The sequence below is a fragment of the Paroedura picta genome, chromosome 7 (genome assembly GCF_049243985.1).
Source record: "Paroedura picta isolate Pp20150507F chromosome 7, Ppicta_v3.0, whole genome shotgun sequence".
In the NCBI taxonomy this organism is placed as follows: domain Eukaryota; kingdom Metazoa; phylum Chordata; class Lepidosauria; order Squamata; family Gekkonidae; genus Paroedura; species Paroedura picta.
Window position 1 is genome coordinate 17,535,226 of NC_135375.1, and position 22,769 is coordinate 17,557,994.

At 46.9% G+C, this 22,769-nt stretch overlaps 1 protein-coding gene across 2 annotated transcripts in view; it reads right to left on the minus strand.

Moving 5' to 3' along the window:
- ATP8B1 (ATPase phospholipid transporting 8B1) overlaps positions 1–16,105 on the minus strand; it is a 71,204-nt gene extending 55,099 nt beyond the window's left edge. The window contains exon 1 of one of the 2 annotated variants that reach the window (XM_077346880.1): positions 15,897–16,105. Coding sequence is in view for 1 of the 2 variants with exons in the window: in XM_077346879.1 (XP_077202994.1) it covers positions 15,601–15,640 (40 nt within the window). In the remaining variant the exon portion in view is untranslated. Of the gene's footprint in view, positions 1–15,600; positions 15,712–15,896 lie in introns of those variants that run through there. The other variant, XM_077346879.1, reaches the window with a different exon arrangement.
- Positions 16,106–22,769: the final 6,664 nt, after the last annotated feature.

Genomic DNA, 22,769 nt, shown 5'->3' on the forward strand with positions numbered 1-22,769 from the left:
GACACTAGTTTCAGAAGGTAGCTGTGTTAGTCTGCAGAGAACTAATAAGATTTTCAGTGTATAAACTTTTGAGAGTCAAAATTGCTAGTAAACTCAAATCTAGTTGTTCTACTCTGGACCCGTACAGCTACCCTCTGAAATCTGCAATATATCATCATTTAAGATAAGATGTCTATAATGTCTATAATGCTGGAACTGAATTGTTTACAGAACTGAAGTCTTATGGTAGAAAAGAGCAGGAGTCCAGTAATTAAAGGCTAACAAAATTTGTGGCAGAGCTTTTGCCGTCATCATACCCTGCCACTAGGGATGCCAGTGCCCAGGTAGGTCTTGGGAATCCCCTGGCTTTGTATCTCATCTCCAGGTGACAGAGATCTGATTCCATGGAAAAAATAGCCACTTCAGAGCAAGCTATCTCAACTGGGGTTTCTTGCCGACTCTAGGAAGGGTAATATGACCATATATGGTTATGTTCATCCTGCCCCCAATGGCCAATTATAGGCCTGGAGGAGGTGGAAAGGGGAGGAGCCCCAATCATAAAAATGACTTCCTGGGGTGTGGCAAGCAAGTATGGCCTGCTGACATCACTTCTGGGGTCTCTCGAAGCCTGAAGATTGTTTCAGGCATTTCTCAACAGTAAAAAAGATGAGAAAGAATGCTTTGGAGGGTAGAATCATAGAGTTGGAAGGGGCCATACAGGCCATCTAGTCCAACCCCCTGCTCAACGCAGGATCAGACCTAAGCATCCTAAAGCATCCAAGAAAAGTGTGTATCCAACCTTTGCTTGAAGACTGCCAGTGAGGGAAAGCTCACCACCTCTTTGGGCAGCCTATTCCACTGCTGAACTAGACTCCATGGCATTATGCTCCACTAGGGTCCTGCCCCACCCCAAATGCCACCCACTCCCAGCTCCACCCCCAAAGTCTCCAGGTATTTCCTAATTCTGAGCTGGCAACCCTACTCACCACAAATTTGTGCTAATGGTCTCTTGTTCTTCTGCTGCTGCAGACTAACATGGCTACCCTACTTGAAGTTTTACAGTTTAATAAAAACATGGTGTACTTTTTTATTTAGACTACATAATAATTCGTCATAATTCCAGATGAAAGGGGAAGAGGGGTTTCTCTTATTCATCTTTCAGAAATCAACTTTGATCCACACATGCACTGACACCCAGGATTAACTTGGGTTGAATCAAACGTCGGTGTGAAATGGTTGCCTTCCACCCGGTTCAGAATCCGTTTCCCGAAGAAGCATTTAATTACCCGCTTGCTACTAATTGAAACGAGGACTACCACATAAAGAGCAGGGCAGAATGAAGCACAGTAAACAGGGAATTTACTCCCTGGAGACAGAAAGCAACGGGACCAATTAACATCTGGCTTTTCTAAGACGGATTGGAACGTTTTCAGGACTTGCTTCAGAACTTTTCAGGACTTGTTTTGCAGGACTTCTGGAAAGAAATCTCAGACGGCAAGCTGCTATAGCAAGCAAGAAGCAAATCAACAGCTGGATCGAGCTGCTTATTATAATCTTTAAAAGCAGGTTTGTCAACACTTCTCTATGGCTGAAGGAATATGGAGTCCATCAACATGCTAATGGGGTACAATTTGGAACAGTATTTTGTGTTTAGGAAAGTCTATTGAACAGCCTCTCTTATTTAACACTACTCTGCTCCAAATTGTTCCTAAATACCGTGAACCAGGGGTAGTCAACATGTGGTCCTCCAGATGTGGTCTGGAGTCCTCCAACCTGTGGTCCTCCAGCAAATGCTGGCAGGGGCTCATGGGAATTGTAGTCCATGGACATCTGGAGGACCACAGGTTGACTACCTCTGCGTGAACTGCCACTCAGTCCTCAAAATCACATATCAGGAAGCCCAATCAGGGATTCTCCATCATATCTTCCGTTAATCTAAATCTTTGGATGTATCTTTTAATTGTATACGCTCTCCTCATGGTCTCTTGGTATCTGTACCCTTAATTCACTTCTTCTCCATCTCAGATTCTTAAAGGGCCTTTGGGGGTGGGGCGTAAAAAAAAAGAGATTACATGCAGGGCATATACCCAGTATTCTATTCCTGTTTCAACCCCACTCCTCCCACCCCCCAGAATAGGCACAAATTAAAGGGCAAAAAAAGTCTGGAGAGCTTGTAGGCTAAGAATGTAGGAGAGAAGCATTTAAAATAAATAGGCTTCCAAGGCGAACCCAAATATTTCCCGAAAAATTCTCCGACAGATGTGCAAGACTTATGACACAGCTGGACCCAATGCAGTCCACCAGTGATGCATTGTGGTCTCCAGGTGCTCAACTTACACACACATTTTGTATGTCAACACAACAAGTAACAGAAACAGGAGACCCATAGCACAACAAATCAGGCGCATTGTACGGTTATACCCTCAATAATTTGATGATGGCCACACCCATCTGATCATATGCACAGCTGGTAACCTGCATTTCAACTGGGGAGTACCAAACTGTACCAAACTCATACTCTTTCAGAGCTACTCAGTCCAGCCCTGGTAAAATGGCATTTCTATCAAAACCCCTGCCAGTCAAAAGCTCCACAAATGAGCATCTTCAGGCTGTCTTCCAGGGCCCCTCAAAAACAAATAATTCATATATAGGAGCTGCATAATCAGAACACGTGTAAAGTCTTTTCATATGCTAGCCAGATTTTGCCAACAGCAACGTACTACATAAAACAATGAGATAAGGGATAGCAGATGCTATTTAAAGACAGAACAAACCGGAAACACCTACAGAATTGGAAATGACAGGCATTAGACATCATACATATTAAACAGCAGCATTTCATTGTTTCAAAAGCAGCTTCCTCTACCACAGGAGCACTGGAATGAATGGACTGCTGCAAATATCAGGAGCTTGACCTTTGCTCCGGTTAGCCAGAAGTAATCCAGTTCATGCAGCGCACCGTGGCCCAGTTCAGACAACATGCAGGACGGGGGGTTGATTCAACTGCAGTGAGTGCAATGAGATGGAAACTTGGTTTAATTAAACTATATGGGCCACTCTACAAGCTGTGGTTGGTTAGAGCAGTGGTCCCCAACCACTGGGCCGCGGCTCCCTCTCCCCGCCCCCCCTGCAGTGAGAACTTTCCAGTAGGGGGAGGGTGATCCGGTGGCCGAGCATGGCAGGGCCGCGCATGCGCGTTTGCACTATGCGCGGCCACAAACGCGCATGCGCGGCAGTTTCACGCATGCACGGAAGTTAATTTATGATCAGCTGTTTGAACTCTTACAGCTACAGCCTCCATGTTAATAATCTGATTTAGTCTTGAAACTGATTGATAATCTAGCAACCACTGAATGTTGATTTCTCCATCTCTTCTACCTGGTCAGGACTTGATTTCCCAACTGAGTATTTACCATATTCCCATATGATTAAAAAAAAACACTTTGATTTACCATGTTATTATCATGATAAACTTCTTTTGGAGACATGAGTGAATTTTGGAGGGTCACTTTATCAATATTCTTTTTTCTATGTGTATAGGTAGCATTTGGAATTTTAAAAATTACTTTTCGCTGTACATACATTTTGATTGCAGACACAATGGATAAAATGGCAATTAAACTGCGAGAACTTAAGAACTAATTGATTGTATTCTGATTTGCCTTATTTTTTTTCATGCCAATAAAGGTTTGTTGTTATTGATTGCAGATAAACTTTTCACTCACAAGATTTTAAATTCTTTCCTCCTGTATAAATCTGCTTTTATCAATTTCCAGGCCTTTCTGATTAAAACTGTTTAAAAAAAAGCTTACAGTCTTGCTCAGGCACATTTATTCCCAAATATTTAATGGAATCGATGGCTGCTGTATATTCTATATATAATATCTTCTTGCGGTTGCATAATAATTTTGTTATCATTTCTGTCTTCTTTCTGTTGACTTTAGAAGAGCTAGTTTTTTGTATCCTGCTTCTTACCCCTTATCCATGGGGAGATAGAGCTGGGTGTCATCCACATATTGGTGACAACCCAGCCCATAACTCTGGACCAGCTGGACCAGAGAGCACATAAAGAGGTTAAACAAAGTAGGAGACAATAGGGACATGATAACTCTTCCCCCACTGCAACCCTCTGTGTCCAATTCAAGAGAAAGGAGCGCACCAACTGAAGGACTGTCCCCCAAACCCAGGCTCCGCCGAGGTGGTGGGCGAACAACTCATGGTCAACCACGTCAAACACAGCCGACCGATCGTCTTGAGGATAGCCGAACTACCCCAATCCAGTTGTACAGTCTATACTTTCGCTACTGCTTGGCAGTACAATCCCCAGACTAAAACTTTGTTGGTCTTAAAGGTGCTTCTCGATCCAAGCTTCATTCTTAGGAATGCCAGTCTCTAGGTGGGACCTGGAGATCTCCTAATTATAGCTCATGAGTTCCCCTGGAGAACATTGCTGTTTTGGAGAGTAGACTCCATAGCATTATACTCCAGTGAGGTCCCTCTCCTTCCCAAATCCGAGCTCCACACATGATCTTAGCCAAAAGGCCAAGAAGTGATACAACCTATAGTGTTGCCAAGTTCTCTGCAGCAGCGATGAAAATTCGTAATAGAATGGTCTGGTTCAAGTGAACCGGACAGCTGTGTTTATGTACCTTCTTATTATGTATTTTATTTTGTATGACTATGTTTTGAGATGTTCTAATTTCTTGTTTTAAAGGATGCTTTGCATCATCTTGTGCTGGTCTATGACCATAATAAAATTAAATAAACACTCCCAGCTCCATCCCCAAAGTCCCCAGCTATTTCCTAATCCAGAGTTGGCCAATACTATTCATTCTACTGCTTCGGACCTACAGGGCTACTCACTTGAATCTATTAGCATTTATGAAATTGTTGGTACATCAGCACATACTTCCACTCCATGCGCTATGAAGAGCCATGACTCAATGGACGAGCATGCACTGGCAAGCAGAAGGTTTCAGGTTCATTCCCCAGCACCTCAGATGGCAAGCGTTGGGAAAGATCCTCCTCTGCCCAAATCCCAGACCATCTTAGCCAATTACAGTAGACAGTACTGAGCTAGACGGACCAATGGGCTGGCCTATTATAAAGAAACTGCATAATTGTGGGCGACAGAGCAGTAGTACAGCTTTAAAATTTCACAGCCCCCTAGACAGCAGTTTTTAATGCTTTGTAGCAAAAATGCCGGAGATATGTTCATTTATGCCAGTGGTTCTCAATCTGGGGGTCAGGACCCCTTTGGGGGTCAAACGACCCTTTCATGGGGGTCGAGGCAAGGTGAGCAGCTTGGCCAGGGGGAGGCGCCAACACTGTTGCCGCTCCTCCAGAAGGCACCCACCAATTTATATACAATTTAGAACCAATGTATATACAGTCTTGAACAATGGATCTTCACGCCATTGGTCAATTTCGGTTGGATTTCTGCGAAAGAACACTTGCGTAATTTTATGGTTGGGAGTCATCACAGCATGAGGAACTGTATTAAAGGGTCGCGGCATTAGGAAGGTTGAGAACCACTGATTTATGCCATGCCTTTCTCCCCAGTGGGGGCCAAAGTGGCTGATGTGGTTCTTCTCTCCATCATTTTATCCCCACAACAATTCTGTGAGGTGAGTTAGACCAGGGGTAGTCAACCTGTGGTCCTCCAGATGTTCATGGACTACAATTCTCATAAGCCCCTGCCAGCGTTTGCTGGAATTGTAGTCCATGAACATCTGGAGGACCACAGGTTGACTACCCCTGTATTACAGGATCCTTTCCCCTCATTTAACTGCAGAAGAAAAACATTAAGGCAAAAAATACACACAGACAAAAAACAAGGCGGGAGTAATATTCAGCGTGAATCACCGGGGATGAAAACAAAGCTGGACTGGTTTCCCCGTAGTATCCTATTATGTCAGATGTCGCGGCACATGTGGACATTTTTTACACTAAGTTATGAGTTTCTGAATGTGCTCTGTTCTGTATTTATGGATCACACTACCTATGACTAATCAATAGGAACTATTACTTAGGTGAGACATTTGCCACCCCAGAGGCAGAGCTCTTAATAACAATGGAATCCATCCAAAGATTAATACTTTTGCCAGGCCTTGGATGATGCTGTGTACCTGTCAGTCCTCCTCTTCGTCTTCCTGTGTCATCGCATCTCATGGAACTCCTTGGACATGGGATATGGCAGGGGTGGCCAAACTGGGGTTCTCCAGGTGACCATGGACTACAGTTCCCATGAGCCCCTGCCAGCACGATGAAGACAAATTGGTTTTTATACCCAGCTTCTCTCTACTTAAGGGAGTCTCAAAGCAGCTGACATTCCCCTTCCCTTTCCTCTCCCCACAACAGACACCCTGTGAGGGAGGTGAGGCTGAGAGAGCCCTGAGATTACTGAAGAAGAGTTGGTACTTATATGCCGCTTTTCTCTACCCGAAGGAGTCTCAAAGTGGCTTACATTCACCTTTCCTCTCCCCACAACAGACACCCTGTGAGGGAGGTGAGGCTGAGAGAGTGCTGATATCACAGCTCGGTCACAACAGCTTTATCAGAGCTGTGGCGAGCCCAAGGTCACCCAGCTGTCTGCATGTGGCTGCAGGAAATCAAACCCAGCCCACCAGATTAGAAGTCTACGCTCCGAACCACTACACCAAGCTGGCAGGGGCTCACAGGCATTTTTACACCTCTATACCAATTCCCATGATGGCAGGGGCTCATGGGAATTGTAGACCATGGATAGCTAAAAAGCCACAGTTTGGCCCCACCAGGGATATATTCATTGTGACTGGCAGAGCTGTTTTCTTTAAAAGATCGCCTAATCCATGGTGAGTATGCCTGTTGACAGCTATGAACGGTTAGATACTGTGGGACAGCAAGGAGCTGTGGTGATAAGCAGGGAATTAAATTACCTGAAAAACTGCCTCTCTAGGATTCTACAATCTATACTGGGCTTAAGCAGCCTCCGGGCAGGGCGGTATATAAATATGATAGATAAATAAATACCACCTCCCCACAACTCTCAACTGCTCTCAACACCCCATGCCTTCAAGAGGCTGCTCAGTCCTTAGGCGAGGTGTCTGAGGGATGTGTGCATCGTTTTGGGGCTAATTTCCAGCATCATATTTTTTCCCACTCCTGTAGAGGAGGGGACCCTAACCTTTGTGACCCAGCAGGCACCTTCGGAATTCAGACGTGGCATAGAGGGCACCATCCCAAAATGGCTGCCCCAGGAAATTGAGCCAGCCACCAAATCTCAGCCACAGCTTATATTTAATCACACAATAATCCTTGGGCTACGGTGGCAGCTGCCGGCAAAGCAGCTTTAAAAATAATCACAGCTAATCAAATCTCCAATGGCCAATCAGAAGCCTTGCTGGGCAGAAGCCACATGTGGCTCCAATTATTGTCTTAAAATACCTGGCAGGTACCAGGAAAGGTGTCAGTAGGTGCCGTGACTGCCTTGATTGCTCTGTTGCGGACCCCCTCTTCCCCGTGTAGGGTCTCCCAATTATGCAAAACCCCTACCTCCCCTGTTGGCAACCTCCATTACCCGTACAGAGGCTAGCCAGTTAACTGGAGAGATATGAAACCTCCATGTACAGGGGATGTATACCTCTGAATACCAAGCACTTAGAAGAAACACCTTCATGTCATGGGGGCTTTCAGTAAGAAATAGAACGTGTTGATCCAGATAGAATTCAATCACATCCACCCAGGCGATTCCTCTTTATTCAGCTACTTTTAACACAGCAGATTAAAACTGGGGGTAGACTTGTTTTGCATTGCGCTTCTGTGGCGTTTGGCACACTGTGGAAATGGGTAAATATTCTGCCCTCAAGGCCAAAGAGATGCAGCAGGCAGGAAGTCCTCAAACCTTTCTTTGATGTGCAGAGCAGCAAAGCAAGGAACAACTGAGATTGAACAAGGGCTGGGGTTGGAAGCAGCGACAACCCTGTTGTAACTAGTAAATCCCAAAAGTCTATGCAAAGAGAGGGTGTTCCATTCAGAAACTAAACCTGTATTTAAAGGACACAGCTTCCATGTCCATGGGTATCAGCTACCGAGACTTGTACCCAAATGAAAAATCTATCACAAGTTTGGGATCAGTGGTTCAAGCTCACGGTTCTCCTGCAGGCAGCAGTGATTTGGGGCACAACTATCTTTGGGCCAATTGTTAACATCTCATTTTCAACATGAATCTGGTCCTTCTGAGGCCAGGATGCTAAAAGTTGAGTGTTGTGGTTAAGAGCAGTAGGCTCTAATCTGGAGAACTTTGTTTGATTTCCTGCTTGTCCTCCACATACAGCCAGGTGACCTTGAGCCAATCACAATCCTTGCAGAGCTCTCTCAGCCCCATTTACCTCAGAGCAGGGGTAGTCAAACTGCGGCCCTCCAGATGTCCATGGACTACAATTCCCAGGAGCCCCTGCCAGCGAATGCAGGCGGGGCTCCTGGGAATTGTAGTCCACGGACATCTGGAGGGCCGCAGTTTGACTACCCCTGCCTCAGAGGGTGTCTGATGTACGGAGAGGAAGGGAAGGCGAATGTAAGCCACTTTGAGACTCCTTTGGGTAGAGAAAAGCAGCATATAAGAACCAACTCTTCTTCTTCTTCAGTAATCTCAGGGCTCTCTCAGCCTCACCTCCCTCACAGGGTGTCTGTTGTGGGGAGAGGAAAGGGAAAGCGACTATAAGCCGCCTTGAGACTCCTTTGGGTAGAGAAAAGCGGCATATAAGAACCAACTCTTCTTCTTCTTCAGTAATCTCAGGGCTCTCTCAGCCTCACCTCCCTCACAGGGTGTCTGTTGTGGGGAGAGGAAAGGGAAAGCGACTATAAGCCGCCTTGAGACTCCTTTGGGTAGAGAAAAGCGGCATATAAGAACCAACTCTTCTTCTTCTTCAGTAATCTCAGGGCTCTCTCAGCCTCACCTCCCTCACAGGGTGTCTGTTGTAGGGAGAGGAAAGGGAAGGCGACTGTAAGCCACTTTGAGACTCCTTTGGGTAGAGAAAAGCAGCATATAAGAACCAACTCTTCTTCTTCTTCAGTAATATCAGGGCTCTCTCAGCTTCACCTCCCGCACAGGGTATCTGTTGTGGGGAGAGGAAGGGAAGGCAATTGTAAGCCATGGGTAGAGAAAAGCGGCATATAAGATCTACCCGAGTTGAAAATATACCAAAAATACTTTATTGATTTTTTTTTGGGGGGGGGGGTATATTTCAGCTTCCTGGCTGCATCCAGATTTCTTTGGGAGAACCAGAAAAAATCCTGAGAAAATCCTGGATATATTCAGGAATTTCTGGTCGATCTGAAACAGCTGAGAGGCGGGAGCAGGTGGCTCCCAACCATCTTAAAGACCAGCAAAATTTTGGGAGGGGTAAACTTTTGTGTTTCAGTGCTCGCTTCTTCAGAACCTGAAGAATATCTGAAGAAATAGGCAGTGACTTACGAAAACCCATACCCTACCACAAGCTTTGTTATAGTCTTTAAGTTGCTACTGAACTCTTTCTCTTTTCTAAAAACCGATACCAGCCTTTCTCAACTTTTTTACCATTGAGAAACCCAGAAGTGGTGTGATCGTGTGGAATATGATTGGGAAGCATAGGTGAGCACATGCCCACCTGGGGCCCCTCCCCTTCCTGCCCTCTCCAGCCCTGCCATGGGAGGGGGGGGGGAAACGACAGGTCAACATAAATATATCACCCGATAAATGTTTAACAAATTTAAAAAATACATACAAAGTTAATTAACCTCCACCCATTTGGGAAACCCTTCCAGGGCAATCAGGAAACCCCAGAGTTTCATGAAACTCTGGCTGATAAAGCCTGATCTATAAAATTTTAACATGCGACAGGCAGGAGTGTTCAATGTGTACAGAGCCCAGACATTCATGCAGTCACATTATGAAACCCGCTTTTCATTAGACGTGATCAAACAATGCATATATTGAATACATCCTACACAATTTCAAATGAACTGGACGAGGAATGAGGAAAGCTGCTTTTCCAGTGGAATTTTAAGACGTCTCTCTCACTGCGAACTTCCCCATCAACTTGTGCTGGACATGCTCAGAGTTCAACCGTTTAGCACTCTGAAAGATATCTCAGGCACCGTTTCTGAGAACAGGAGAAGCCACACCATTAGAAATACAAGCCAGGTGTTAAATCTCCCTACTGTAAGAGCAGTGGACTTTGTACATGTATCGTTAAGATCACAGGTGAGCACAGGAGAATAAACATCCAATAAAATATTTTATTTCACTAGCCATGATGCTAGGAGGGAGTCTCATTCCAATTATACTGGTTCACTTTTTAAAAAGAGCTTTAAAAGCTTAACAGCTTAATACCAATTTTATAAGCAATGCACTCTCTTGAATGGCTAGATCTGCAATTCTAAACATGCTTCCCCCACCTTAATCTGCAATGAAATCCTGGACACTTACAAACCATTACTATCAGGATTCAGGTGCATGCAATTTTAAAAATTATTTTATTCTGTGGAATAGATAGCTGAAGCTAGCCTGAAAGCTGACCTGGATAGCTCAGGCTAGCCTGATGTCATCAGATCTCAGGGTCAAGAAGCCGGGTTGGCCCTAGCCAGTATCAATCAATCAATATTTATTTATGGTCATTCAGACCAAAATTAAAATACCAAGGACTGTCAAGATGGAGGGCAGGCAATGAGAACCCCTCCATATAAGACAGCTGGGACTTGATGGAGGGAGAATGTAATACATGTAGAAGAAGAAGAAGAGTTGGGTTTTTTAATGCCGCTTTTCTCTACTCAAAGGAGTCTCAAAGCGGCTTCCCTTTCCTCTCCCCACAACAGACACCCTGTGAGGTGGGTGAGGCTGAGAGAGCGCTGATATCACTGCTCGGTCAGAACAGTTTTATCAGGGCTGTGGCGAGCCCAAGGTCACCCAGCTGGTTGCATGTGGAAGAGGAGCGGGGAATCAAACCCAATTTAGCAGATTAGAAGTCAACGCCCCTAACCATTACACCAAGCTGGCTCTCTGTAGTGGTACAATATATGATAAGCCAAACACCAAATTGCTTTTTTCCATTTTCAAAAAATCTGCCAAGCTCAGTTGATTGCTTGATACGTGTCAATACCACTTGATTTGAGCAAACTATTGAAATATTTAAGGATGACCTTCCCCCATATGCTTACTATCCACAACCAGAGCAAAACTCATGAAAACTATGAATTTATTTTGTCCTCTGTGCAAATCAGAATAAATTATGCACAATCTCATATCCAGAAGAGCAAATGTGGCTTTAACTGTGTTTTTCACAGGGTTTTTTTCTGCTGCCTTACAAGAGTTCTTGATCTTCTTGATGCTGCAGTATGTTCAGGAATTTATGGAAGTTGCCTTTCATTTCAAACTAAATCACAGTGATTTTTTATCAGGATGTGGAAATATACCTGCTTAGGATCCACATCTTACAATCCAGGCCTAGGCATGTTTACTCGGAGCATGTCCTGCAGAAAATGACACCCTCAAGGAAGTGGAGGAAGGATCAACATGGCTTCAGGGGACCACTGCTGGTTAAATACATACAGGAAACACTCCCAGACAAGGCTACTTGGAAGTAAGTCCCCATTTTATTCATCTGGCTTTACTGACCCGCAAAGCGTTTTAGGATTGCAGCCGTAAAATGTTCCAGTTTGGCAATTTTATACCATGCCCTCACTATCCTGCACTCCTGTGGAGTATCAAGAACATTAGTTAGAACACCTCTACATTGTAGTCTTCTAAGCAAAGTTAACAGAGTATATGACAGTCTTGTAACATCAATGTTCTGGCAGCCAAACGGGCAGAGTCTCCTACCGTTTTGAAAATGTGTCCGTCCCTCTACACTAGTGGTTCTCAACCCAGGGGGTCAGGACCCCTTTGGGGGTCGAACGACGCTTTCACAGGGGTCGCAGCAGGGCAAGCAGTTTGGCCAGGGGGGCGCCATCGACACAACAGCCTTGCCGGGTAGATCGAGATAGAGCCTTTGTCTGTCTGGAGCAGCGGAAGAGAGCGAGATCGGCATGGTGGGAGAAGAGGCAGAACTGTACTGAGAAACCCCGGGGGAAAACCAATTTATATACAATCATGAACAAAGGATCTTCATGCAATTGGTCAGTTTGGGTTTAATTTCTGCGAAAGAACCCTTGCATAATGTTATGGTTGGGGGTCACCACAGCATGAGGAACTGTAGTAAAGGGTCGCGGCATTAGGAAGGTTGAGAATTACTGCTCTACACAGAAATGCAAATAAAAGACAGCACAACCATGAGGATGTAGGTTCAGCAGTGTGCAAATTTCCAGGCAGTGATACCACTGGAAAAGAGGCCCACAAGGCAGTGAAACAAGGTAACCATCTGTTTGACCTGATCACTCACGCACAAAGTAAAAAACCCAGGAAAGTTACGTTTTTCTATTGATGATATTGATTACAAAGAGAGACTTTAAAAAACGACGCCCCCAGTGCAAACAGGCATGGGCTACTCTTCAGTCTTCTCAGTTTCAGCAACAGCGCAATCCAAGTAAAGATTTGTGTTTACTCTCCCAAAAGCTGTTATTGGGAAATAATTTCGAAGTGGTCACCTCACCAAAAAGTAAGCCGAGCGAACATGCAGGAGTTCCACGGTTGGAGTGAGTGGAAAGTCGCTGGCTTCTAGATATAGTGAAATTCCTTAGTGGAAATTAACCCGATTTTACTTCTGAAGAACGCCTTATATCTACATGCCAAGCCTTACCCTGGAAAGATTTAAAGCTCTGGGTAAATAGCATGCGTGTTTAAAGAGAGCTACTTCAAGCAGCATACAAAGGAGAGTGGAATCTCCAAACCAGTCCCACATCTGGAGTCTGGTTGAGACCAGCTTAGATTGCGTCTGTTAACTTACCGAACCAGTTTACCATTTCGCTAGGAAGGCAACTATGGGTATTCAATTTTGCTCCATCTTAGGTACCATCAAGAGAGGACAGGCCCTCTGATTTGTTTCATTCCATACAAGCTAAGCATGTTTCCAGCATCATTGGGCTCAAAATACTGATTGTTCAAGAGTCGTAAACAACGATCCTCACTCATCCTAGGAAACAGATGGTCGTTGGTGAAAACCGATGCCATAATAGAAGATGAAGAGTTGGTTTTTATATATGCCGCTTTTTCTCTACCCAAAGGAGTCTCAAAGCTGCTTACAGTTGCCTTCCCTTTCCTCTCCCCACAACAGACACCCTGTGAGGGAGGTGAGGCTGAGAGAGCCCTGATATTACTGAAGAAGAAGAGTTGGTTCTTATATGCTGCTTTTCTCTACACAAAGGAGGCTCAAAGCGGCTTACAGTTGCCTTCCCTTTCCTCTCCCCACAACAGACACCCTGTGAGGGATGTGAGGCTGAGAGAGCCCTGGTATTACTGAAGAAGAGTTAATCCTTATATGCTGCTTTTCTCTACACAAAGGAGGCTCAAAGCGGCTTACAGTTGCCTTCCCTTTCCTCTCCCCACAACAGACACCCTGTGAGGGAGGTGAGGCTGAGAGAGCCCTGGTATTACTGAAGAAGAGTTGGTTCTTATATGCTGCTTTTCTCTATCTGAAGTCTCAAAGCGGCTTATAGTCGCCTTCTCTTTCTTCTCCCCACAACAGACAACTGCTCGGTCAGAACAGCTTTATCAGGGCTGCGACAAGCCCAAGGTCACCCAGCTGGCTGCATGTGGGGAAGTGGGAAATCAAACCTGTTAAGTCTTTAGGGCGCCATAAAATTGTTTACATCTGCAACAGAGCAAATCCTCTGGAAGCAGCTACAATAATGCTACGTATGCTTACTTGAGAGTAAGCTTGCTGACACACAGTATAACTTGCTTTCCAGGAAGCACTCGTATCATTACCTTGGCTGGACAGCTGCACTGTATTGTTTGCCTTACCTCCAATATCTCATTGCAAAACCTCTCCAATAGCTGACAGCCAGCATGGTGTAGTGGCTAAGAGCGGCAGCCTCTAATCTGGAGAACTGGGTTTGATCCCCTGCTACTCCACATGCAACCGCAACTAGCTTGTTAACCTTGGGCCAGTCACAGTTCTCTCAGAGCTCACTCAGCATCACCTACCTCACAGGGTGTCTGTTGTGGGGAGAGGAAGGGTAAGTGATGGTATGCCACTTTGAGACTCCTTCCGGTGGTAAAAGGCTGAGTACAACCCCCACCCAGCTTTTTTCTTCTTGTGCTCATACAAAATAGACTCAGAGGCACTTTATTGTTTAAAGGGCAGAAAATAGTCATGTATTGTAATTAAAAACTGAAGACCTCCTGGAAACTGAAGAGGAATAATTCTCTCCCCCTTCCCCCACCGAAGTAGGCAGAAAATACAGAAAATTTACCCAGCAGCTACATTAGTTAACAGTACCATCCTACTCAGATCTACTTAGTAGGAAACTCTCTTTTTAGGACGACACTCCAAAAATCCTAGCCGGATCTTTGAATGATTGAATCAGAGAGGAGAAGATAAATACAGACTTCAAAAACGCTGGAGGGAGGGAAGAGAGGTAAAATTGTTGGCGTGTGCCTCCCTTCCCCCCCCCCCCCAAGTAGTAAAAAATGGCCTGATTGCCTTGTGGTAAAAACCTGAGGCTTCTGGCGTATTTGCAATACTTGCTAGATTTCCAAACCCACAAGCAGAGAACAGATGGAAGTCAACACACAGGCACTCCTGTAAGACAACAGAGATTTAGCACCCTCCGACACAAATCCTCCAAAACCCTGAATCTCAAACTTCAACAAAGTTATAGCTTACTCGCAGGTTCCGAGTTTGACAGTCTTCAAAACTGTGATCTCTGCTTCTTCCCTTTGACTAGAGAGGTCCTTACCTTCTCCATGCTCAGATGTGCGTATTACTCAGGAGCACAGAGACAAGAGACCATCTCTCACCGGGGAAACATCAGCTCCCACGATAATCGACCATCCTGACCCATCAACCAGCACTCCGATAAACATTATCTCAACCAGAATTCATGAGAAGAGAAATCAACATCCGTTTGACATAAGAACCTAAGAACCCTGCCGGGTCAGACCAGTGACCCATCTCGTCCAGCATCCTGTCTTGCACAGTAGCCAACCAGTTCCCCTGCAGGACCGGCAACACGCAAGGGCCCGAGACCTTTCCCTGATGTTGCCGGCTGGCTTTGTGGTTCAGAGCTTGCCTTTAGTCACCATGGCTAGCAGCCACTGGTCACGGATCTTAAAGTTGCCTATTCTTGTGGCCATCGCCACACTTCCCGACAGCGAACTCCATATTTTAGTTGCACTCTGCCCACCCCGCCCTCCTCCTCCCCGATCCTTTTGTCCGTCCTGACAAGTTTCAAATGAGAGAACGGGCAAATTAAGTTTTCTCAGGAAGAGCCAGATTACGGCATCATTACCGCAACCGGGCTGATGACAAGCAGATTCCAGGGAAAAATAAAACCCGAGCCCGCCCCAATAAGGGTTTTTCCCCATCCCCGCACTGCCAGTTTGCCAAACTCTGCTCATACAGTTAGGAAGAGGCAAGCCAAAGGCCAGGGGAGCCTTCCCCTCGCCACCTGCAGCTGCGCCTATGGGGAACAGAGGGCTGCGGCTTTGTCTGTACCTGGCTGTACCTGGCACAACTGCCGGAAGCAAAACAGACGAGAATCCCATCCACGATCATAACAAAGATTCCAAACTTTTGGCTTTCGTCGGAGGGGGGAAGAGACCTCGGCCCCTTGCCCCAGCGAGGCTTCACTGCGGATCCAAAAAGTGATGTTTCGGGGGAGGCACAGAAAGCGCTGAATGGGAAGATGCCCAGCTCGGAAACAAAGCCCGGCGAACCTGGTCGAGGTCTCTGCCCTGCCCCCCCCCCCATTCAGAGGCCTGCCCCTCTCCAACCTCCCCCCCCTCTCCCAGTGTCACTTACCCTCCCAATCTTCCAGGCAGGCTGGTGTGGAGTACAGCTCCGCTCACCTCCCTCTCATGCTGGCACTCCACCGACTCCTTCTCTGCCTCCCTCCTCCTCCTCCCTTTAAGGAGGCAGGAGCGCGCACGGGCAGCCCGGGGTGGCCAAACAAGTTTCACAACTTTTTTTTTTTCTCCCCGTCTTTCTTTCTATTCGCCCTTCCTTGCCCTCCCTCCTTGGCTCGCGCGCAGCCAGGTAAGGCCCCTCCCAGCAGGGGGCGGGCGAGAGGAGCCAGGCGGGGACACGGGCCGGGGAGAAGGGCTCGGGCGGGCTTGGGCTGGGGGGGACCCGGCGGGGAAAGGAAGCGGGCGGCGGAAGGAGAAGAGGACCCACCTCCAGCGGCGCTGGCCAGGCAAAGCCCAGCCCCTGGCCGGGAAGCGCTCACGTGACCCGCAGGTAAGGGCTGGAGCCCACAGGGTGCGCCGCCCCCCCTCGCCTCTCCTCCCCTCCCCTCCGCCGAGCATCACGCCCAGGCAGGGAGCGGCGCTCCGGCTGGGACTGAGGCGGCTGGAGGCGCGCGCGCGGGCGCGCAAGTGCACGCGGGGAGCCGCTCGAGCCGGGCGCCCGCAAGCGAGCGAACACGGGTGTCCGCGCGTCGTGGGAACGCGGGTCGCGGCGTGCCTGCAACTTTCGTCCCGCGCCCGCTGGCTGGCTGGTCGAGTCGAACGTGGGCGACGCGCAGGGAAGCCCCGGAGAGCGCTGGAGGCTTGGAAGCGAAGCTGGGTGGCTGTCGTCGTCCGGGGTGCTATTTCGTTGACACATTCCGAGTTTGCAGCGGAATGCAGCGTGGGAAAGGATCTAAATTATCGGGATGAGGGGCTTTGGTTTGTTATGCCGCCTCTCTCCCATGATGAGCTGGAGACGGTTTACAAAATAAAAAATGCAGTTTAATGTATTGACCGGTTTAATTGATCTAAATGAAAATGAAAATTGGGTGTCTTGTTTTATTAAGTTAACCATGGGCTCGCTGATTAATGCTCAATAGCTATCTAACCACCCACCTATCCCAGCCACCATTGCCTGCCCTTTGACTGTGGCAGGTTGTACCTGTCGGTAGTGAAAGAGGGGAAGCTCAGAGGGGTGGACGGAGGCCCGTATTTATGAAACCACTCTGGCCTTGGGCTTTCTCAAGCAGGGCACCTGCTTTCTCCTTCATTCCTGGATTCCTGTTCCTTTGAAGCAGGTGGGTCATGGTATCGGGCTGCAGCAACACAAGGGCTGAGTCCAGGGGGCACCTTGAAGACCAACGAAGCTGAATTCTGAGCCCAGGTTTCATGTGTGCGCACACTTCTTCAGATACCAGGTGCAGGGAAGGGTCTACGCGGGATTAAACTTTGCTGAACTCGGACGCTGTTCTTTGAACAGTAGAAATGTGGCAGGGCGGAGAAATGCTTCACCTGTTGAATGCCTGCACTGTGCGCATTGCGAGATTGTAAGCCTGCTCTTTCGCCTGCAGTAGAGGCCAAATACCGAAAGTGTTGTTTGCATGAGATAGGAGGACTTGCATGAGGTGTAAACCTGTTAGAAATTTGCCTCCACAATCCTATAATGCTTGAGTTTTGGGACTCAGGTTGTTGTCCAGTGGCACCTGTAAGAGCAACAAAGTTTAATTCTGGGTCTAAGCCAGGGGTAATGAAACTGCGGCCCTCCAGATGTCCATGGACTACAATTCCCATGAGCCCCTGCCAGCGAATGCTGGCAGAGGCTCATGGGAATTGTAGTCCATGGACATCTGGAGGGCCGCAGTTTGACTACCCCTGGTCTAAGCTTTCAGGCGTGTCTGAAGTATGCACATGAAAGTTTAGACCCAGAATTAAACTTCCTTGGTCTTTAAAAGTGCTGGTGGACTCAAGTTTGATTCCTAGCATTAGTGTTTTTTCTAGGGCTGCCCCCCCCCCAAAAGGTGGTTATTTTGGGTTCCGGTCAAACTTGATTCAGTTCTGGGATTTGGATTCAGCCTGATTTGGGGGAAGCCAGATTTCCCCCCGAATCACTGCCCTCTGCTGATCAAAAGCCAATGTGATTCGTTTTTTGCAGTTTGGGTCCATGGATTCTCAGTTCTGATCAAACAAAGAAAGAAACCTTGCAGGAGAAAGTAATGCCCCTAGCTGTTGATTTTTATTTCTTTTCATCAGTTCCATGGCCTAAATTAATGATTTGGATCCAGTCAAGTCTGCTGTGATTTCATGACAATTCAGAATACTGGTTGGTTAAATTGCAAAAAGATGACCTTCTTGCAGTTTTATTCAGTAGCAAACCACTGATCTTAAGTCCATACCAGTTCTGTTACCAGCATAACTTTGCAATTTCCCAGTAACTATAAATAGCCAAGGACCTCTGTATATGGAGTATCATCACTGAGTAATTAATTAAAACATCTACCTCTTTGTTATAATTGGGGCTTTGAATTTTCCACCTCCTGGGGATAGAGTTTCCACAAAGAGTGATAATTTGAAGCAGATGCCGAAGCGTTTGATTCAAATATTGCCTGTCTATTGACTTTCGTGTGTGGGTTTTGGTATCCTACCCAGTGTAGCTTAGCATAAAAACATAAGAGAAGCCATGTTAGATCAGGCCAAAGGCCCATCCGGTTCAATACTATGTCACACAGTGGCTAAACCCCATCAGGGGGTTCACCAACGGGACCAGAACTCCAGAAGCCCTTGTGCTGCTGCTGTTGTTATTAGTTGCAAAGTCGTGTCCGACCCATCGCGACCCCATGGACAATGATCCTCCAGGCCTTCCTGTGCTCTACCATTCCCCGGAGTCCATTTAAGCTCGCACCTACTGCTTCAGTGACTCCATCCAGCCACCTCATTCTCTGTCGTCCCCTTCTTCTTTTGCCCTCGATCGCTCCCAGCATTAGGCTCTTCTCCAGGGAGTCCTTCCTTCTCCAGGGAGTCCTTCCCTTGTGCTGTGCCCACTCCCCCAAACACCAAGAATACGGAGCATCACTGACCTAGCCATAAGGACATAAGAGAAGCCATGCTGGATCTGGCCAGTGGCCCATCCCATCCAACATTCTGTGTCCACAGTGGCCAAATCCCAGGGGGCATCAGGGTGCTCTACCAGTGGGGCCAGGACTCCAGTAGTCCTCTCACTGCTGCACCCCCACTCCCAGCACCAAGAATACAGGGCATCACAGCCCTAGACAGAATGTTCCACCTATACCTCGTGGCTAATAACCTGTTGTACACATCTGCTCCATATGTTTATCCAATCCCTTCATGAAGCTGTCTGTGACTGTAACTGCCACCACTTCTTGCAGCTGTGAATTCCACATGTTAATTACTCTTTGGGAAGATGCAATACAACATTGAGACACTGTGGGTTTTTGTGTGTGTGTGTGTTTGACTTCGAGCGTGTTGGGATGTGTGTGTATGGATTTCCTATGCCTCCAGAAGAGCTGCTGTAAAAGCACAGTAGGCCCTGCAGAGGTTGGGATAACAGTTGAATCCCCCCCTTCAGCCACTGACTCACCAGATCCAGGGATATTTTACAAAATATTATTTATTTATTAAGGATTAAGGGGGTGGCAGGTTGCAGTAGATGAGCGATAGGGTTGTGAGTGTCCTGCGTAGTGCAGGGGGTTGGACTAGATGACCCAGGAGGTCCCTTCCAACTCTATGATTCTGTTTATCATTACATTTATATACCGCTGCTCCCAGCAGAAGCTGGCTGGGAGATTCAAGATTTCTGCTGAGAGATTCAAGATTTCTGGGGTGCCTGAACAGTGTTTGCCCGCCTTGCAGTCTGTGTGCTGAAATGATTCAAGCCCCGAGTTCAGATCACTGTTGAGTCACGAAGCTGCTGGCTTTGGCCTGCTCACACTCCCTGGACTAACCTACCTCAGGGGGTTGTTGTCAGAAGCGCATGGAAGGTGGGAATGGCATGCATGCTATCCTGGGTTCCTTTTTGGAAGGGTGGGATTAAAAGGTATGTTTTTTAAAACTGGATTTCTATACAGCTAATATATATATATATTCCTTGCAAATAGGCTTTTTGAAAGCAACAAAGCTGTGTGACTCGGTTCAGGGTGTGGCCCGAGGCTGCAGTCCTGGAAAACATTTCTGCCATGCAGCAGCACACCAGAAAAGGAGATGATCGTTTTATTTGAACAGGTTTTGTTGATTTAGACAAAGGCCAGTGGTTTTTCCTATAAAGGAAGCGTTATCTGGTGCAGAAGAGAAAAACAGGCCATTTTCAGGGGAGGCTGAGGATAACAGCTCAGTGTAAGTTTTAGACTCATGCAAAGTTTAGAGATGAATTGTGAAAATGTACCAGATAAAGGAACAGCTGACGTGCCCAAAGAAACCTGTGCTTTCTTAGAATCTTTTCTTCTTCAGTAATCTCAGGGCTCCCTCAGCCTCCCCTCCCTCACAGGGTGTCTCTTGTGGGGAGAGGAAGGCGATTGTAAGCCGCCTTGAGGCTCCTTTGGGTAGAGAAATGTGGCATATAAGAACCAACTCTTCTTCAGTAATATCAGGGCTCTCTCAGCCTCACCTCCCTCACAGGGTGTCTGTTGTGGGGAGAGGAAAGGGAAGGCGATTGGAAGCTGCTTTGAGACTTCTTCGGGTAGAGAAATGTGGCATATAAGAACCAACTCTTCTTCAGTAACATCAGGGCTCTCTCAGCCTCACCTCCCTCACAGGGTGTCTGTTGTGGGGAGAGGAAAGAGAAGGCGACTGTAAGCCACTTTGAGACTCCTTTGGGTAGAGAAAAGCGGCATCTAAGAACCAACTCTTCTTCTTCTTCAGTAATATCAGGGCTCTCTCAGCCTCACCTCCCTCACAGGGTGTCTGTTGTGGGGAGAGGAAGGCGATTGAGACTCCTTCGGGTAGAGAAAAGCGGGGTACAGGATAACAGCTCTTCTCCCATAGCCACCCATTTAACCAAATCGTGTCCTTTTTCCTTCTGAACAACATTTCGAAACACGAAGCCCTTGTTCATACTCCGGTCCTCTCCTGCATAGATTGCTCACCATCTCTTCTTTGGTCTGTTCTTATCTCTCACCACAGTCTGCTGCCAGAGTTTATTCACCTCAGTTACTGGCTATAAAAAAACAGGGCTGAACTTCTCGGTCCCTTCCTGCCTGCAGGCCATGTATGCAATCTGGGAGTGGCCAGAGGTACAAACCCTCGTCCCAGGGCCCCCTGAGAACCAGCTCACCAGATCCTAAACCTGCCTACATTGTGGTTTTGTGCTTTGAACTGGAACTGCACTGTGTCTTTTAAATATTTTTGCTTAAATTCTTCTTGGACATCTTTATAAGCTGCTCAGAGTCCCCACAGGGGGGAAAAGCAGGATAATAAATTGCCTCAGTAATTGTCATTGTTATCATCCCACAATATCTTTGCTCCTCCAATTCTACTATTCTCAATTACCCAAATTGTTTCTTTATTGTAAAGCATGTGTAGCTTGGCCAGGAGATTCAAGGATTGTTTGGCAGCTGGGCAAAGGGTGTTCGGAGGTGGTTTGCCATTTCCTGCTTCTGTGTCATGACCTCTCGTGTTCCTTGGAGGGGCTCCATCCAGATCCTTGGAGGTCTCCCATTCACATACTTGCCAGGGCCAGGCCTGCTTAGCTTCCGAGGTCTGTTGATTGAAGAGGAAGTTACGCCAGAACATGGACTGCTTAAGAAAAACATTTTCCTAAATTTCCTCAGTGACGTAAATTTAAATGACATAAATTCACTGGCAGTCATCAAGCAAAGGTTGGATACACACTTTTCTTGGATGCTTTAGGATGCTTTGGGCTGATCCTGCGTTGAGCAGGGGGTTGGACTAGATGGCCTCTATGGCCCCTTCCAACTCTATGATTCTATGGTTCTATGAAATGTATTTAGGAGGATGCATAAATAAATGTCTTGAATGTTCAAGAAAAGCCCTCAACAATATAATCAGAAGGTATTTATTGTCCATATGTGATCAGAAACATAGAACGGGAGACCAGGTACTAGCAGTGCCACCTACATATCCTACAATTACAGTGCATCTCCCGATGGCCAAAATCAGTTTCCCTGAAGAAAATGGCTGCTTTGTAGGATGGACTGTATTGGCACTATCCCCACCTGAGGTCCCTCCCCTCCATCTCCAGGCTCCACCCCCCAAATCTGGAAACCCTAAGTCTCCCCCTGATACTGCCTCTTCGTCTTGGATTGCCAGTGCTGGAGGTTTTGGGGGTGGAGCCTGGGGAGGGAGTGGCCCACAGTCGGGATGTGATGCCATAGAGTCCACCCTCCAGAGCGGCCATTTTCTCCAGGAGAACAGCTGTCTGCTATCTGGAGATCTCCGTGCTGTACTTGAGATTGGCAACACAGCCTGAAGTTTACAGCCTCCGAATATGCCAGGTTTTTTAGTCACCCTGGCCAATAGCCACTGAGTCTGCATGAATCTGTCTACCCCCCCCCCCAAAAGCCAAGTAAGCCCATTCATTTGTTTATTTTAGTTTTAAAAACGTTTGCTCAGCTGACGCAGCCCCAGGACAGAATTAAATACCTTTAATTCGTATATAAACCCAGACTAAGCTCCCTCTTTCAATGTAATTCTATGCCAATAATTGATTTCTTGCTCCTGTGACTTAGGCCTAGTCTGCACACACAGGATAATGCACTTTCAATGTGGTTTTGCAGCTGGATTTTCCTGTGCGGAACATGAAAATCTACTTCAAAAGTGCATTGAAAGTGCATTATCTATTGTGTGCAGACTAGGCCTTGGTAAGTCTTTCCCAAGCCTTCAGATGCTTTTCTGTTCATGAGCAATGAACGGGTGTTATCCCCGTTGCCGTCTCAGCTCTGCTAAGGTCCTCTGTAATGCTATCTGTTAACCTTGTGTT